Raw genomic sequence first — 19,065 nt, 5'->3', positions numbered from 1 at the left:
GTATAATTCTGAGACAAAAGTTTATAGAATTGAGCTCCTTTCCGTAAATTCTGGCTTCTGGCATGAACGGGAGTACAGATGGGGTCATGGACAGCACAGATGTTATCGTGAAATATGTGGTTCCCTGCTGGAAGATTAAAAGGAAAAAACACATGAAAATTTCAAAGTTTTTAAATGGTCCTGGAATGGACCCTACCTAAAAAATTAGTCACAAAATGTAATGAGATTGTAAAGCTACCAGCTGTAGTAGTTGTCAAAAATATTGGTAAGCTTGCAGCCATTTCTTGGCATCAATTGATTTTTCTCTGTGGAAAGAAATTTGAAATCTGTTTGGGGCTAAACATTATAATTATGCCATCAGGCCAGCATGCCAAGGAGAAATCATATACCTTTTTTGAGACTGCAAAAGCCTTTTTAAGGACAAAAAAAAAAAAAAAAAAAGGCAAAAAAACCCAAGCTTTTTTTTTACACATGTTCACCATATACTTTATATGTCTACCTGGCTAAACAACTATAGCAGAAGCATTGCCTAGCAAAAGACAATATAATACTTCATATCTGTGGGAGGCTAAACCTGAGGTTCCTACATACTCTGAACCAGTGGAGTTGTCACAAGAATGCGGCTGTTGAAGTGAACGGGAATGCTGACAGCATGAATGAAAGTTTCCAGGGCTAGATGTTACAAAGAATCTCCTCTTGAACAGAAAGGAAAAAACTGCCCTATAATTTTCTGCCAGGTCTTAGCAAATCCACATTCATTTCTGCTTCCATATACATATATTAGAAGTGACAACTTAGTTCAAAACAGGGGTCAGATGTTTGTTATGATACAGCACCTTCTAGCATGAGTATTAAAAGAGAAACGAGAAAGAGATTCTTCTGTTCAAGAAGCAAACCTTTATTTCTCATCTGTTAAATGACAGTTCCTTTTTTTCCCCATGTATATTAAAAACAAGACAACATTTTTCAGTTTATCCTGCAGATCTTAGGGCAAATCCTCAGGTAGTGTAATCTGGTGTTGCTCATTACTTCCATAAAGTCACACTGATTTATAGCAGCTGGCCTGCTCCAGCTATGCTACATACAAGAAAATCGAAGATACGATGATAATAGCAGAAGCACGGCACAGCCAGAGGCACATTCCTTCAGCTGACAGTGCTAATCCTATACATGGCAGCGGGGTGTATGCATTAATAAGGAAGGGCTGCATGAGTGAGAGAATCAGGATCAGACCCTTTATTGAAAGACTCCTTATCTCCTGGTGCCTTGTTAAAATGCACGTGATATTTGGATTGCCCAATGCAATGCATCGCATTTTTGTGAAAGGGTCAAGAGAATTGCAAGCTATAGAGCCGGACTGTGAAATTTAACATGACCCTGAGGGGTGACATTGCCCCAGCAGGAACACAGGAGAGGCTACACATCGCACTGCTTCTTGGCATGATACGGCCTTTTTTCTCAAGGCAGCTCTACAGGCTGGTACTTGTATGTGAGAAAAGGCCACCTCTTCTTGTTCCTTTGGGAGCAATGGGTATTGAAGCAGCTTTGTTTTTTCTTAGTGACACTGATCCATGCGAAGAAGAAATAAGACCCCCAACTCTTTCTTCTGCAAGGTTCATTCATAGGCTAGCCACAAGCAATGAAATGGGTGCAGTGAAGAGGCTTGAAACCATGGGTTCATTTGGGTGCAAGCATCTGTGCTCAGTGTTTTCATCTGCCCTCAAACCAACAGCAAGAGAAAATCTAGGGCACCGAGGCAGATATTAATGAAGCTCAGAATCTCCTCCCAAAAAAGCACATGGTCTTAATATAGATACAGGAGAAACGCATGCGCCTAGCAATAATCTATGCAGCTTGTGGATAAAATAGCTGTGTCTGAGCACCAGCTGGAGTGCTGGCTGGGTAGTACATGTAACAGTCACCCTGCTTTGTTATACAACTGTTGTGCTGCACCGAAAACAGAGCAAAAGCCTCTTCTGATGGCCTCGATGTTTTGGTGAAATTTCTTCACCTCAGGGTGTCACCTGGTTTATATTTCTATTCTCATTCCAGGCAATGACGCTTGATGGAGCTAATTTAACAATCGAGGTTTTTTACAAGAGTGGCCACGATTACAGGTTTCTGTGCCATGGCAAGGACCAGACGGGCGAAGGCTGCCAGAACTACAGAGTACGGTTCCTGTGTGGCAGATCTGGTATGTGCCCCATGTTTGAAAGCCAGACAGGGGAAAAGCAGAAATACTTTCTTCCGATGACTGGCTCTTGTTTGGTGTAAGAACAACTTGAGTAATTTCCGAAGCTAAAACTACAGCTGGACTATTGACATGAGCACAGATAAAATGGCTGAAGATTTATCTCAGGAAAAATTCCTGAGCACTAACAGAGGCAACAGGGTGGTGTCTTAAAAACCCAGCAAGGGTATGGCAAATACTTGGCAAGTCCCTTCCTGTAAATATCTTGTCTTTTGCTGAAGCATTTTGGGATGAGGTAGGAGTAGTCAATCAGAGTGCACGAAGACAACAGGTTTTGAACGTAATACTCTGTTTTCCAGTTATTAATTCCAACACCGTGTCCCTAACCTGGTCATTAGACAGGTCATTAGGATTCTTCGGCGCTCAGCTGGCGGGAAAAGAAGGGTGGAAGATGGTTGTTTTGCTGGAAAAAACAGTCATTACCTTAAAGACCACTAGGTTGCTGTAAATAACAGTGCCCAGCACCCACAAGTGCTGCTGCTAAGTGGGTGTGGTGAAAATGAGCCACTAAGAGCTACATTTAAATTTAGTCCTGGGGTTAGTGGAAAATCCACCTGCCTCAACTAAAGGAAAACACGTTCTTGTTTGCTTGCTTTCCAAGCCAAAGCCAGTGAAAAGCATGTTTGGAAGAGTTAACTATTTTTTGTTGCATGAGGAAATCATCGTTTTTGGTGGTGTTCCAGGGGAAAAGAAAAAAAAAAAAAGCAAGTGTTTTCTGATAAGATTAACTGAATTCTCAACCCTTCCATTTTGGCTTTTCAGTGAAACCAAAGCTTACAGTAACCATTGACACCAATGTGAACAGCACGGTCTTGAATCTGGTGGATGACGTGAGCTCATGGAAACCTGGAGACAGGCTGGTGGTTGCAAGCACCGACTACTCCATGTACCAGGCGGAGGAGTTCCAAGTACTGCCATGCAGAGCCTGCAGACCCACCCAGGTCAAGGTAGCAGGTAAGGTGCTTCATCTTGTCATGCTGGTGTTGCAGTTCACAAATGTCGTCATTTGTGCTGAGGTAACTCCATGAAGAATTGCAAAGATGTGAAAGATACCTGAATTTGATGGCTAGTTTTTAGATGTTTTTGGGAAACACGTCTTTCATGCTTGAAAGCCATCTAATTTGATTCTGGTTCCTTTCTGCTTTCCCTTTTCATAACCGACTCCATTTTTTGTCCCCAAGCACACTATTGAATGGATGTATTTATTTAAGAGGAACAAATACAGGTCATGTGTTTGAAATGTTCAATTTTACATTACTCTATTTGAAAATGTGTCGCTTCCTAGAAAGCAGGAGATGAGTACAGCTGATCTGAAGAGTGGGCTAGGGCAGGAGCAGACCGTGAGAGATTGTAAGGCTGTGAAGTAATGTGCAGCTGGCTATCTTCCTAAGAAAGTTATATTTAACTGTAATCTTACATTTTAGAAATCCTGTTTTGTACTACTGAAGCTACTGTTTCTCCTTAACTGTGTCTCTAGACAGCGTTGCTTAGACGTGATGTATTAACCAAACATTTCTGGCCAGCGAGTTGTCCTGAGCCACAGCACTGGGGGAGATGGAGTCAGTAGAGCTCCCTGAGTTAGCAGGAACCTTTGCAGAGCCACAGCGTTTTCCCCTGGAAGGTGACTAGCTCAAATCCAGAACAAATAGCTTTTGATGAAAACACATTGCAGACTAATGATTGCAAAGTAGCTTTCGGATACTAAGTCCAATTAAGTAGCATAACCATGATGAAGCGCAGACTATTACCAGTATGAGCATAAAAGTGAAATCCAGGATGGGAGATTTGCATCTGCACTTGAGTCTGTGAAGTGATCTTTTCCTTCCAGAATGAGATTTTGGCACGCTGATAAACTGAGCATGGAAATACCACGTGATCTGCCTGTTCTGTGAATAGATCAAGAACTTTTAATTGCTATGCTTTACAAAATCACAAGTTATTTTACAATATAAAAGTACGTAACAGCTGAGGCTGTCTTTCAAAGGCAGCATCTGCTGGGTGGCAAATCATGCATGTTACGTTATCTTTTGCTGGCAATTGCTCTAGGCAGAGGTTTTGTCTGCATTTACAGTAAGATCTTTCTGAGAAACCATGACAGCACTTTGAACATCCAATGCACTAGGGAGTTTGCTCAGTTCTGTGAAATGAACTACTTCACCATTATCTCTGATGCAACGTCCTCTGGAAGGTACGAATATGCTTCCTTTGGCAACTGCCTCCCCCACAGAGCTCTAGCCATTCATTGTTGGATGGCTTGAAAGAGAGATGTTCATCAAGCCAAGAAAAATGTTATTCACGGTTTGAATGTATCATAGTCTTATGACTTAAAATGACTAGTACTTTGAAAGACAACACATGTCCAAGCTGAATATTTTTCTTGAACAACTTTTGAGCTATTGGAAAAACTGTACCAGGCTAGTGTGATACAAGTCACATCACGAAGATGATCTTGGAAGATCATCAGTAAAAATAAAGATGTCATAGTAATGTTTCTTTTAGGCTTCCCATAATCTAATGGATGTGTGAAATTCATGTAATTACATTTATCTTCTACAACAATGTCAAGTAAGGTAGTTGGAGGATTAATAAAGGGTTAAAAACAACAAAAAAGTTCATGTGAATTTCAAGTAAAGAAGCAGTGGAAACACTTGTTAAAGTAATTGTGCTCTTGGTCTCCGATTACTCTTCAGGAGAATTAGGACATTCCTTTTATTACCACAAATGGCATGAACACCAGGGCCAAAGTCTGCCCTTACTTATATCCAGGCAACTCCATTGACGTCAATGGGATTTCACTGATTATATAAATCAAGGCAAAATCTGGTCCAGTAATAAAAATCACATCCAACTTTCTTGTAACAAAAGCACATTCACGCTAGCAAATAAAATGATCTGCCTGATTCTAAGTTCAGTCTAGATGAAATAAAACCTGAGCAAGGCTGAGATCTCCCCTGTCTTTAGGAGCAGGAGGTTCTTGAGTTGCTCTATGCCCAGCCATAGTGTAACTTCATGCATTGCCCTGTCCCATGACATGCAATTAGCCAGAATAAGGAGCGCTAATGAGCCGGGGAGTGGGTGCTCTCCATGCCTCCTCCCCTCCATGGTGCCTGCAGCTGCCTGCAGCCTGCACAGTTCTGCCTGTGCTCTCCCTGCCCTGCCAGGCGGGCGGCAGTACCACAGCGGTGGGTTTTGAGGTGTGCTCATGGCTGGAGGAGGCGAACACCACCGCGCTGAGATCTCGGCTCACACTGCAACCTGTCTGTGCATGGGCGTGCATGTGTGAATCCACTGCCCCGTGATCAGGTGCTGACTTTGATAAAACTTGTTGGGATTCAGTTAATTACCTGTGAGACTTCTGTTAAATAGGTCTTTATTTGTCCCAGTGGCTCATCAAACGTTGTGTGAATGGAGAATGGCCGACAGAGAGCAAGTACATAAAATAGGCAGCAGTGGGCTGGCCTCTGGCCTTAGCACAGGTGAGCAGCTCCTGCGCAACCTGCGCAGCGGCGTTGCACTCTTAATTGCGTGCAGAAGATGTTCATCATATATCTCTGCCTTCCTTTTGCTATGTGAGATATGCAAGATTGCTTTGCTCCTTCTGAGAAAAGGCTTCCACACAGATACATTTATGTACAGGATCTTGGAGGGATATCATTTTTAATAAGTGGAATCGTCTAATTTTCCTAAGAGGTTTAGTTTAGCAGCTGAGAACTCCAAAAGTGTGCCCTTGGAAAGACAAATGATAAAACCATTCCTACCCATGATGCTTTATATCCCTTTCAATCTTTATTTTTTTCCTTTCCATTTTTTTTTTTTTAAAGAAACCTAAATGTCAGGTCTGAACTACTTAGGAGTCTTTGTTTAAAAAGGACAGAAAACCTCCGCTTTGTGGATAGACAATTTGGTGTGGCAGCCACTTGGCATACCAAAGTTTAATTATAATTGATGCTCTCATCGTTTAATAATATGTTAATAGACATGGTTTAGTGTATTATTCCAAATAAGTCAAACTCATTAGTGAGCTCATGTCCTATTTATATTTGATACTTCCTGCTCAAAACCCATACTTGCTTGACTTGCTAGAAATGGATTGACTAGAGGCTGGTCTTTTCAAAACAGCTTAAGAGCGTTAATACTAAATTCCCATCAGGTTTTAGTAGGATTTAGATGTCTAACTGTGGACTTCTGTAAATCTCAATGGAGAAAGCACAGGAGGGCATCCAGGTACTGATCTTGTGCTGATCATGTGCACTCCTTTATTGGAGTAATTGCACTAATGTCAAAATTACAGCTCCCATGATTAAGTGTGGTTTGCGTGACTCAGATCTGCAGGTCCTGCTCCCGGTCAAACGGTTGCTCACTTAAATGGAACTTTTTTCTCCACTCGCCTCCTTTGTTTAACTTTTTTTTTGCTTGTCATTTTTTGTGCCTAGATTATTTTCTCTGTGGGAACAGATTAAAACTGTTTTATCTCCCAACTTCACAAGGTTTGGGGAGGGATGACGGTACAGGGCAGAGGGAGGGAGGAGGAAGGAAGCAAGGAAGGAAGGAAGGGTTGTGTTGTTATGATAGAACTGGATAGTAGGAAAGATCAAGTATTTTGTCTAGTTTCCCTGGGAAACAAGTCTTATCTGCATCTTGGTTGCTCTGTATGAAGTTACTACCAACGCTGATAAGTTTCACCATGGAACAAAAATGATGAAATGCTCTTTTGTGCTTCTATATGCTCTTGATAAAGCATGAAAACACTATTTGTGCCTGGCATAATTACTCCAATTATCCCACATAGTAATGAATCTATGAATACAAGCACATATATCTTAAATCCTGCTTATTGGGTGGCGAATACTATAGAGATACGGAGTTTACCGTGATCTTACATGTGCAGAGAACTTAGAATTACAAATGTAAATACATAGTTGTCTAACAACTTCGCAGCCTGTGTCAGCATTCATCTCATGCTGTAAGGATGAGAGAAGTTACTCCACTATCAAAATTCAGATACTTTTAGAGATTTATGGGGTTCTGTTCAGAAGTTGGCATCATTTTGGATGGGACTTGCCAGAAGCTCCTTTTTTATGGCAACCCTGGTGCTTGAGGGCTGGGCAGGAAATATCATGAAATGGCCCTTTCTAACAATCTTTCAGAACTCTTTCTTCTACCTTGCCTAGAAACAGAGTCGAAAGAAAGATACTGCAGTTTACAGAATGGTTCAGAAGGGTTGAGTTTGAGCCTGATTTAAGTAAGGATTTGATCTCTTTGTCCACTAGACCTACCTAATCTTCCCATAGCTGCGAGAACTTCTATGTCAGGACAAGGAGAGGAAAAACTGGAAGGTCCAAGGGGCAAAACCTAGCATTTACAGAAGTATGTCAGTAGATTGCCAAGTAGCTGCTGCAGAAAGGGGGCATGGCGTGGGACAGGAGTGGGCTTAGGAAAGAGGGTGACACTGCCATTGGGATAAAACACTAACAGACCTTGCAGAGACCTCTCAGTGCTCAGTTAAAGCCAGAATGAGCAGATGCACTGCCCTCAGTCCACATCAATCCTCCTGACGCACCTGTCCACAGCAGTAAGATCTACTCATTTTAGCCTTGAAACCAAACAGCTACAGAGGCTTTGATCCAACACAGCATTTAAGCATACACTTAATAATACGCACGTGAACTCAAGGCTATTCACACTCCTACAACGGAGGGTGTACTTCTGACCTTTGTGGGACACCATGCAGGATCTTGAAGGAGAAAAGGGATGAAGGGCTATAATAGGATGAGTTACCCAGCAGGAAACTGTCCCAAGAAGGCTTAGTTAGCTCTGAACTCCTTACAAAGTTTCGTTCTTTCTGCTGTATGTCTTTTTACTGGAAACTTAATTTCCCATATAAAAGTTATGAATTCAAGGAATATCTATTCATTAAGACGTCAGGTTGCAGTGCATGACTCCAGAAGCTGGTCAGCTCACCCAAACCATACTGCATTGCCTTACAGGCTTGTGGCTTAGGTATGCAATAGCAAACCCCATCAAGATAATTCAGGATAATGAGGATTTGACAGGATGCCTGAGTGAACATTTGCTGGTTATTAAATATAAGCAATAGGGGCATTACCACCAGTGATGACAAATGTTTGGCAAAAATGCTAAATCTGACAGAGGTCTGGGCTGGCATCTACAATGAGTTTAAAGATGCCCTGAAGGATTCACTGTCACTGGATTATGTGGGTTGAACCAACAAGTTTGTGTTTAGCATTTCCTTTAAAAACTCTAGGATACATTAAAAGACCATGAGAGAGAAGGTCTTAGCCTTAGAGAGCCCCAAGGAGAACAAAAGACCCTTTAGAGAAAAAACAAAAAATCCACAAGCATCTTAGCTCCACTTTATCTTCACCATACCCAGGCCTTCCAGTGCCTGTTTCACTTCTGAGGAAAGGGAGATTTAGCAGTTTGTGTTGTTTAGAGCCAAGGCATTTAGGAATGCATGAATGTACCTGGGAGGGTTTTCAGAGACGTCTGTGTAACTTGCCAGAGCTGAGCACCCTTCCACATCTGCAGTAGCTGAAATAGTTTTAAAATTCCACCCTTTCTAGGTTTGATAAAGCCTGAGACCCAGGTTTTATGGCTAGGTTCAAGTATGGCAGGTTTTCCTGGAGCTTAGTAGAGTTTGGAGAGACTGCTTTCAATTGCTATGTTGACATAAGCATGCCCTTGATTGGTGGATCATCTATGTTTATCTTAATGCATACTTTCTTTTAATAATTACCTTGTCCTTACCAACAACTGGTGACTTTAATAGTCACTGTCTTGAGCAATAAGCATGGAAATGTGCTCATATTTTGCTGAATCAAGACTTCTACTAGGCAAGCCCACACATTAAGGAAGTTGTTCTCTGTGAATTTACATTTTGCTAACTTGAGGTACCGGTACGACAAACAGAGCAGCAAACCAGGGCGTTTTTCCTAGTCCATTACACAGACCTGTTGTGGGGAGACGTAATCCATGTCACTGCAAGGCTTTGTTTGGTTTAGATTATAACATGGCACAAGCCTGGCTTGCTGGTGAGGCAACATCTGTCTGTGAGGGATGCAGCAAGACCGAGCCCGAAGGAGGAGATGGTGAATCAGTGACCCCTGGGTTTGTTAGCGGTTGGGCAATCACAGGCATTGGCTTTGATGCTGAAGCAGCAGATACGTTCCTCCCACGTTCAAAGCACAGCATTGCCTTTTTAGTATCAAACCACTTCAGTTCTAGTTTGCAAACCTCTGGCTTGGGTTTGCCCATGTCAGTGCTCAGAGTCTTGGCTGCTCTCTGGGAAGGCTCCACGTGCCGGCTGCAAGCAGCAGCCTAACTTCAAATTTGCAGCTCTGCAGAGTGAGATGCTCCTGTCCCCATGTGAACTCCCTGAACTCACCACAGAGCAGCCTCTTTTGTTGTTTTTTTTTCATGCCCATCACTAAACATGTCCCAGCAGCTCCCTGGAAGTGCCACGTGTCTGTAAATGCACATTGTGGTGCTCCCAGCCCCATGGGAAGTGCCTGGTACTGGTTCCCAGCAGGCATTTACAGCACCTGAGGACTCCTGTGCCAGGGTCTGTCTCCTGCGACCCATTTCAGGAGCACAGGCTCCCATTGCCATGGGGAGCTTGAATTTCTGGCTGCCTCGAGGAGAGGTTTGTTTTTCAAAACTCTGTTAAAGGAGCTATTATTCAAAATCCACTTTTACATTGCAAGGGAATTGCTTTACATCTCTCCTTTTATCTCCAAACAAGTCAAGTCAGCAAAAGCACAAACTGAAAAACATGCACCCAAGAAGTTATATTTAGAAACTAGTTAGTCCATATTTAACATTCTTGTCAGTGCTTACACTATTTTGCATGTCTGGACTGGTGTTAAATTAAATTAAATACATGCAAGCATGACATTTATTATTCTAGAGCTCAGCACATGAATAACAAAACTGCCTATCTAATTTCACTGCTACAAATCCTGAAGATGTGGCTTGAAATAGGATGTTCTTATGATTATCTGAAGTTCTTCCTGCATTTCAGTAAATCAAAGAAAGGTCAGCTCCAGGGGAAACTGAAAAATAGCAGCTTAAAAACAGTTTCATAATGAGAGGCTGTGTTGCTTGGCAGACTCACTCACGGGTCCAGCACGGAGTATCCTCATGTGGAGGACACTCACTGCAGCGGCTTTTTTAATGTATGTGAATAAGGGAAGCGAAGCTGCTTTTTGGAGGGGCTGGGTCTGGTTTTGGCCGCACACCTGATGAGGCTTGCTGGCTTCAGGGCAACACCACAGGGAAGCCCAGGGTCTTTCTAGGAAGGCAACTGCAAACGTGGGTGAGGTGAAAACTCGTGGCCCCTGGCAGCCCCTCATTTCTGGGGCTGAGCATGGAGCTCCAAAGAGCCTCATCTTCCCACTGCAGCCCCAGGTAAAAGCTGTCCTGAAGGTGGAGGTGCCGAGGCAGAGGGGACACGTCGCTGCATGAACCCCATCCTGCCACACAGCAGTCTCGGAGCAAGGCAGAGCACTCACCCTTCCCAAATCCCAGTATTACCAGTTCTGGGAGAAGGAGGGAGTGAGTGGTGTTTGCTTATCTTTGTTATAAAGTCAAAGCATCATGTTTTGGTTAAAACCAAGACTGTTTCAATGCTAAAAATCCTCCCTCGACTTGGCACCTCTGCTTAGGCACAAAGTGCTTTGCAGCGATAGCCAGGCTTCAGGCTTGCCATTTGTTTCTAATTATGGATTTGAACGATTCCATTGAAATTAAATACACGCAAGTGTGGCATTCTTTAAAGTTCAGTGTTTACTTAAAGAGTTTATTACTTATTTTTACTGGAATAATACAGAATGTAGTCAGTAAGATGAACCTTTTCCCAACTGCATTCTCTGCAGAAAGCCACGGAAGGAAGGAGGGAATGTGAATAAGTTTGAATGAAATTACAGCAGAGAGATTATTTTGCTTTCTAGACATCCGCACTGCCTGGACTTCACCCCTTTCTGGTCAGGCCAGGGAAAGCTTTCTGTGCTTTTAACCCCTCCATGGAGCCAGGTGTGTGTGTGCGGACGATGTTAGGAGTGACTTGGCTTGGCCAAGGGAGATGTGACATGGGGTAGGTGGAAGATCCCATCGACTCCAACTACAGCAGGGCAGAGGGAAGCGTTGAGAGCACATTGGAGACATGTGGGCGGATCTAAAACTGAGAGGTTTGGGAGGGCAGGTGGCAGGAGGCTGTGCAGCCCACAAGCTGGATGAGGGGTTGCAATTGTCCCAAGCCACAATTTCCACAAGGCTGTCTGCCCAGTCCTCTCCTTGCTTAGATTAACAGCCGTGGCGTTGGCAGGATCAGACTAATGCTCAGCCATGAGTAGTGCTGTGAGAGCTGAGCAGCTCCCAGTGTCTCACTATAGGAAGTGCTGTGCTAACCCTGGGGATTCAGACTTTTCAATAGCTACGTCATCAGTTTTCTTTGCATTGGGTGTTCGTACACGGCTGATTGTAATCCAAAGTAAAAAGATCTCAAATGATCACAGTCCCTGTTCAAGGTAGGAAATGTGTTCGGTCTAACAGACTGTTGGTTTAAGTCCCTGGCTAAATGAAGCAACTTAAGACCAAAAATCCCACTTCCTCTGTTGCAAATATGTCAGCAAGACCTTGGGTGACACCTGTGCTCCAGCCTTCCTGCCTTTGAGGAGCTGGCCAACAGTTTTTGCTGACTCGATTACTCCTTTCATTATCACACCAACCCTACCACAGGAAGCACAAGGGGAAACCAGCAGTGTTGGCAGAGTAACCTTGAAACCGGATCTTGTTCCTTTAGGGAAAGCAGCATACCTCCACATCGGTGAAGTTGTTGATGGTGTTGACATGCGGGCAGAAGTGGGGCTGCTGAGCCGCAACGTCGTGGTGATGGGCGAGATGGAGGGGCGGTGCTATGAGTACGGCAGCAAGTTATGCTCCTTCTTTGATTTCGACACCTTTGGGGGACACATCAAGGTAGGGCTGGAGCCCTCTCCTTGCACTTTACTCCTCCCAGCCACACCTTCACATACTGAGGAAGCCAGGATGCAGGAAGGGAAAAAACCCTCATGTCAGCCACTGAGCAAACAGCCTCTCCTCACAGTACAGCACATCCACCCTGCTGCTGCTGTCTGTCCTTTGGCTTTGAAGTACAACTCATGCCCCTGCAGACATTGCTTAACCAGCCAGGCTGGTGCTCAACCCACCCGAGACACAGTCTCCACATTGCGATCCCAGTTTTCCCCAGATTCTGGTGGTGCTCAGCCCAGAGCGTTCGATTTGAGCCCAGCTGACTTAAACTCACAGAAAACATTAAATGCAAATTGCTTTCCTTCTAAAATTAAGTCAAATGTAGCCATGGCAGCAGTCGTGAGATCAAAGAGCAACTATGGTCCCCTTAGCCACCAGACCCCCCTTCCCTCACCCTGCAGCCATACGGTCCCTTCCACACAGTAAATCATTCCAGCAGATACAGTGCAACCCTTCCTATTCCTGTATTCTCCCTCCTTCTTACCCTCAGCAGTCTTTTATGTTTCTTGACTGATTTTCTGTTGTTCTCCAGATTGGTCTTGATTTTAAGGCTACCCATATTGAAGGTCTAGAACTGAAATATATGGGCCAGCAGACAATGGGACATTACCCAATCCATTTCCATATGGCTGGAGACGTGGATGAGAAAGGAGGCTACAACCCTCCAACGTATGTGAAGGATGTCTCCATCCACCATACCTTCTCCCGCTGTGTCACAGTCCACGGATCCAATGGTTTACTGGTAAGAAGCCCCAATGTCTACCTTAGAGATCAAAGCACCAGTCAAAACATTTCCTTACAGTATGAATACAGCTTAATTATTGCAGGAGGATGTATTTTATTGTTAGAGCTAGTGTCTGACTCTTCCTGCTGTGGATATACGTTCCAGGCATATTTCAACCCACATTAAAAAGGAGGAGGCCAATGTGGCACTGTAGGCTGTGTGTGAGTCAGAGCAGGCAGAGCTTTTGTCTGTGTGCAGCGATGTCTGCAGACCAGCCCATCTCTAATGAGTAGTTGGATCTATCTATAGAAAGAGGGCTTGCTATTTAAGGTGGATAATCAGAAGGTTTAAATGTGCTTCATCTTTCCTGTAATAAAGGTTTGTGTTTGCAATGCCGTTCACAACATTAAGCGCTCACAGAGCTCTGATTTATCAGAGTTGCCCTCCAAAACAAGAAATCCTTTAGGATAAATCTATAAAATGACCTGTGCTTACCAGTCAAGTTACAGCACACCAGAGATGGTAAGAACGCATTCATATTCTCCTTCTTCTTCGGGGTGCCGCCTTCTTTGGGGTCAGGATGCAGAGGGAAAACAACATTACCTTACTGAGCATCCTGGAGACTGGCACATAATCTCAGAAGGCTTTCCTCACTATTATCCTACCTCTGATGGCTTCTTCTTACCCATATTCAGGAGGTGTGCAGAAATCTATCCCAAAAGCAGAGCTGCTAAAGGTGTCAAATAAACATCAGGTTTGACTAGACAACTTTTTCCCAAGTATCAGCTCAAACGCAAAGTCTTAAAATGACAAGATTTCTGTAGGCAAAGGACTCTCACCCATTCAGTGAAATCACAGTGTATTCCAAAAGGAAAAAAGTGTATCCGAGCCCTGAAGAGGAGCATTTGTACAGTCAAGAGCCCTGCTACCATATATAACAGAGTTTTAAGAGAAGACATATCACTGGCAGTTGTAACCTGGATTGTTACTAGGAGTTCATATCCATACCACATTTTAAAGTTACTGTACCATCTCATAGTAGGAGCCTCTAAGAATCCGTTTTCCTTGAACTTGTTTGGGGAGTAGCATTTGCTTTCAACACCTACCTAAGACATGATTTTGCCCTTTTCTTGCTGATGAATGCTCCTTTACTGACTCTAGCACATGGAGGGCTTCATCTTACAGTCTTCCTTTTGGCAAAGATTGCAGACTACAACCTCTAAAAGTGGCAACATTGGAAGGAAAAGTCACAGGCGTAATTAAAATGCACAGAAGTTGAAGGGAGGGCATTGAAATTGCAGCTCCAGAAGCAGAGCAGCTTTTATCTGCTATTTATGAATCCGAGGTTTTGGGTTTGACCTCTATCCTTCTAAGTTTATAACATGATCCTACAAACCTACCAAGTGAACACAGCTTCTGAAGCAAAAAGAGATTCCTCTATATAAATTATATAAGGCATTCAGGGTCATATGGCATCTTTCCAATTCCAAGTCACCAGTACAGTGGCTCAGTATACGATTAATGTGCAGAGTGGAAGGGCAGCATTGCGGGGTTCACTTGTCACACCATCATGGGCTGTTACCAATGGCACCATAAACACATTCTCTGGCTGCACAGAGGTTGCACAGCTGTTGATGAGCTGCAGAACAGCTAAAACCCTGCTTCTGGATCTAATGTCAGATCTTCATTCCCTATTGATTAATACTTGCCAAATCAAATACCCAGAGCCTGGCATTTTTCTTATCAGTCAGACAGATGGGTTCATATAGAGCATTTGGAAATAGTTCTGTGTCTTGTGCTTTCTCTAAATGACAACTGTGCCGTGGGGAATCCATGGCATAGCGATCCATGTGCTCAGGCTTTTCCAGCCAAGATTGCATGATGAAATTTAGACAGGCTGATGTAGCTGATGAAAGCAGCTTGATTCTCTTGCTGTTGTTACTCAATAGCCACAATTCCCTAAATGACCGTGCTTTGCCTCCGTGACAAGGCACCCAAGAGAAATCTTAGAATTTAGGGTATATAATCTGAAACCTTAGTCAAGAATTTAATCCTTGTTGATTATAGTTTGTCAAAATGTGTGAATACTAAACTCTATTCATAATACTTTACCTGTTTTTTATTTTAACTGTATAATTATTGCTGACAGCTGAAAAGAAACCCCCAGTGAAGTCAAGCAATCTGACCAAGTTTGTTCAGTTGTGTCACAGAAGGCGTGCTCCAAAGGTTGCATCACTTAAATATTGTTTCATTGCTCTGTGATAGACATCTGCCGTCAGCAGCTTCATGCCTTGATTCATCAGGTGATCCCGACACAATCTCATCATCTGCTTTCTGACTCTATTTTCCTTCCTTTCTACTTTCTTCTGCCCCAGATACATTCACAGACACCCACATGTGTCTCTGATGATTACAGTTGTTATTCTATTCCCTAGTTGCCTGTTATATTCTCACCTGGGCAACACTACCTGTTTCTACATGCATGAACGCTATTTGTGCAAACGGTGATGAGCTCTGTTTTTCCCTGGGTAACATTCATTCCCTCTGAGATCAGGTAGATCCAAAGTATACTTTGCTGAGGGATAATTTGCCTTGATGATGTGCACAAATCACACTTTGAGAATAGCCATACAAAAAAAAAATCTAACTGGGCTATTAAACCTCAGCATAGCACGGCACTTAATGATGTCCTTAACATTAAGCCATTGATTTCAGACCGGCTTCTTCCATGACTGTGGTTGAGTACCAGTGCAAATGCTTTAACAACTGGGAGAGGAACATCAGTTATTTTTAACTGTCATTAAAGCAGGCTGGCAATTTACAGACAGGCTGCCCTGCTTGTTTTGCTATCACTTTTCTCATGTCGCTTCAGAGATACTCATACTGAAAACACTAGGAGAAAAGAGTGTCCAGTTACTCCTGATGACGGAAATGTTGTTCTGTGGGTCTGTACAGTGTGTTAAAGTCACTGTCTCAACATTAGCTCACTTCCATAGATGAGCTATTCTGCACTTGTCTGCAAATTCATATTCACTGGAAGGCACAGAAGGTCCTTCTGGAAACACATCTGTAGAAATTCTTTTCTCACCATAATTATTGTTTGAAAATGCAATAATTACCAATGTTTTCTTTAAGAGACTGGCCATAAAACCACCTAGTTATGCCACTGCAGTCCCAGGGATGAAACTTTGCTCTGATTCCCACTCTCTCCACTGGATCCCAGTGTGCAAGCTAAAACAGAAACAGCCGTTGGGGAGGAAAATTAAATGGCTGTCAATAAACAGTCTGGCAGAATCCAGGGCAGAGCTGTACTTCATGGAATAAGAGGTTGTGCTATCTAACTGCTTCGGTGGTATCTGCTTTTACTAATCCAGCTATACTGCACAGCAATTGTTTTACCATGAAGGGCATTATCTGGCCATAAATTACTCATGGTTAAAATAAGATTATGGACTAGTAGGGAAGTTTTAGTTAAATAAAAAATTAAATCCATTGGAAAAGTGATTTTGGAACAAGCATCTTGTTTGCTATCCAAGCATTTCAGTAGTGGGCTTGTGCATGAAAACACGCACAGGAAACTAAGTCAGAGCTGACCTAGAGATGAGATATGGGGAAAGTAATTAATCAAACAGAGGGTGACAAATACATTAGGGACCAGGTCCCTGGCTGATAACTGTGTTGTTCTTTTGCTGGCTGTAAGCCCCTCTGCCAGCATGCACTGCTCTCTCTTCGCTCCTTTCTTGCTGTACCGGGAGATGCGTTCCCCTGCGGCGTTCCTGCCCATGCACAGATGTGGGCTTTGCCCCAGCTACGGTCTGGTCACTACAGGTTTTCACGTCCCAGTCGTGGTGCAGTGCTGTGCTGGCTGGAAAGATAAATGGCCGTACAAAGTGGCTAACATTTCTCTAGAGAAACTGTCTCCATCATCTAAATGTTGCAGCACCATTACTTATGTGTCTTTCCAGTATTACTGATGTGTGAGAGAAAGCGAATAGGTTTTGGTGGCAGTTTCTGTGCAATTCTGACTTCTCTGTGGTTAAAAAACTTCCTATGCATGTTGGAAAACTTCTTCTGAAGATAGCTCAGTCTCCAGAAATGTTCTTCTGTCCTGTAAACCTTTACCATTACAAGGCTGGGACAGCTCATTGTTCCAACAGGGGACAGTTCAGTCTAGTACATACATTTTACACCTAAACAAAGAAGCCTAAACCTTGCAAAAGCTATCATCTAATTAGATCAGGGAAGTTAGCAGGAAATTTCAGTGAGGTACCTTAAAGGAACGCGCCACTTTGCAGGTCATTTTAGCTGTGTTTAATTTACTGTGACGACTCACGTTCAGAGATTTGAGTATTTACACTGGAGCATGGATGATACATAATAGATGTGTGTGCAGATGTAAGTTTGTAACAGATTTGGCAAGGAAAGTGTTCTTTCTTATGTGAAAACATATTTGTAATCAACACTAGTCCTGGGATTTTATTTGAAATCGGTGCTCCTTGCCTTGAGAATGAGGCATGAAGATGACCGAGGAGTCTCAGGCCTGTTTACAAAAGTAATTCAGGCACTTGAGCACCCAGGTCTCTCAATGACACCATAAAGAATAGCTCTTCTATCCAGTTTAATATTGTGTTTTGCCCCTTGGCAATTGCTGTTTCATCAGAAGCATTTGTAGGAACACATTGGTGTCAGGCTAACCTTTGCCAGGAAGGTTCCTGAAGTCCATGGTGGTTGATGGGTGATGGATGATGGGAAGAGCAAGGAGAGAGCCCAGGAGAGCCAGCACTTCACCTGGCCCATGGAGACCTGAAATTAATTTTCCATACCCCAGACATATCCACTAAAAACTGACTTGCTGGACATGGTGTGTCTGAGGGTTGTTTCCCAGACAGTCCTAGCCTCAGGCTTCCAATTCACATATCTGCTCCTGAAATTGTTTTCTCAGATCTTTCAGTAGGGTGATGGGTATTGTTCTGTCCAACACAACGGTGTCCCGATGTTAACAGCATTCAAACCAAAACCAGAACAGCACTGATTAACACCAGCTGATTTGTCTCAGGGTCAAGTAAAACTTCTGTCAACAACTTGGAAAAAAGGATCGGGTCAAACCTAAAACAACTCTGTCTGTCTGGAAAACAACTTGCCACCTATCTGATAGCCTGAAAAAATATTTTTTCAGCTCAGCTGCATTTTTCAGATGCATTTTATGTAGCTGCTCATGTAACTCCACGTGAAGATGAATGAGCCCAGATGTGATTTGAACATCTAACATCCTCCATTCATTCCCTAGCCTATGTTTTTTCCAGCCTCATGCTAAGACAGTCTCCGATTTCACAGGCAAACAAAAGAATGGAACAAGCATTTCCTAGGTGATGACAAATTATAATTCAAGTGTTGGAGTTATTTGTTAGACTATAAGCTCTTAAGAACAGAGAGTGATCTTGCTCTTGTTTTTGCTTATACACCCCGAGTTCAAGAGGGTACTGAAGTTCCTATGTGCCATTGCTGTAAAATGTTCTTATTATGCAGTGGCTGAAGCATGAAACCTGAACGCTGACCTTTGTTTTGTACATGCAGGTGAAGGATGTAGTGGGTTATGATGCACTGGGTCATTGCTTCTTTACGGAGGATGGACCAGAAGAGCGCAACACATTTGATCACTGCCTTGGACTGCTTGTTAAACCTAGCACTCTGCTCCCCTCTGACCGAGACAGCAGGATGTGCAAGCAGATCACGGAGGGCGCTTACCCGGGGTACATCCCTAAACCCAGGCAGGACTGTAGGTGAGTGGGAGCCTTCCTTCTCTCTTTTCCTTGCAGGACTTAGCCATAGAAGGTAGCATTACATGTATATGATTGTGTAGCCATCTATAGAGGTCTGGGCTGTGTGCCCCAAAGGTTAGGGATCTCCTTGGGATCTTTATACTTGTGCTATTCAGATGCCTACACACCTAGGGTATAATTTTCATTTTTAGCATAAAGTCAATTGAGGTGGTTGCTACCTCAGATACTGAAAATCTCTTTTTCAAAGTACATAGTGATGC

General features: G+C 43.2%; 1 protein-coding gene across 5 annotated transcripts in view; it reads left to right on the top strand.

Moving 5' to 3' along the window:
* CEMIP (cell migration inducing hyaluronidase 1) overlaps window positions 1-19,065 on the top strand; it is a 111,057-nt gene that overhangs the window by 67,940 nt on the left and 24,052 nt on the right. For all 5 annotated transcript variants that reach the window (XM_054837509.1, XM_054837505.1, XM_054837508.1 and 2 more), the window contains exons 10-14: window positions 2,053-2,194; window positions 3,014-3,205; window positions 12,072-12,247; window positions 12,834-13,043; window positions 18,600-18,805. In XM_054837509.1, coding sequence (XP_054693484.1) covers window positions 2,053-2,194; window positions 3,014-3,205; window positions 12,072-12,247; window positions 12,834-13,043; window positions 18,600-18,805 — 926 coding nt within the window. The remainder of the gene's footprint in view (window positions 1-2,052; window positions 2,195-3,013; window positions 3,206-12,071; window positions 12,248-12,833; window positions 13,044-18,599; window positions 18,806-19,065) is intronic.

Source organism: Grus americana, chromosome 10, assembly GCF_028858705.1.
Source record: "Grus americana isolate bGruAme1 chromosome 10, bGruAme1.mat, whole genome shotgun sequence".
Taxonomy (NCBI): Eukaryota; Metazoa; Chordata; class Aves; order Gruiformes; family Gruidae; genus Grus; species Grus americana.
Note: the sequence above shows the minus strand (reverse complement) of the source record. Positions and strands in the feature narration are given on the sequence as shown.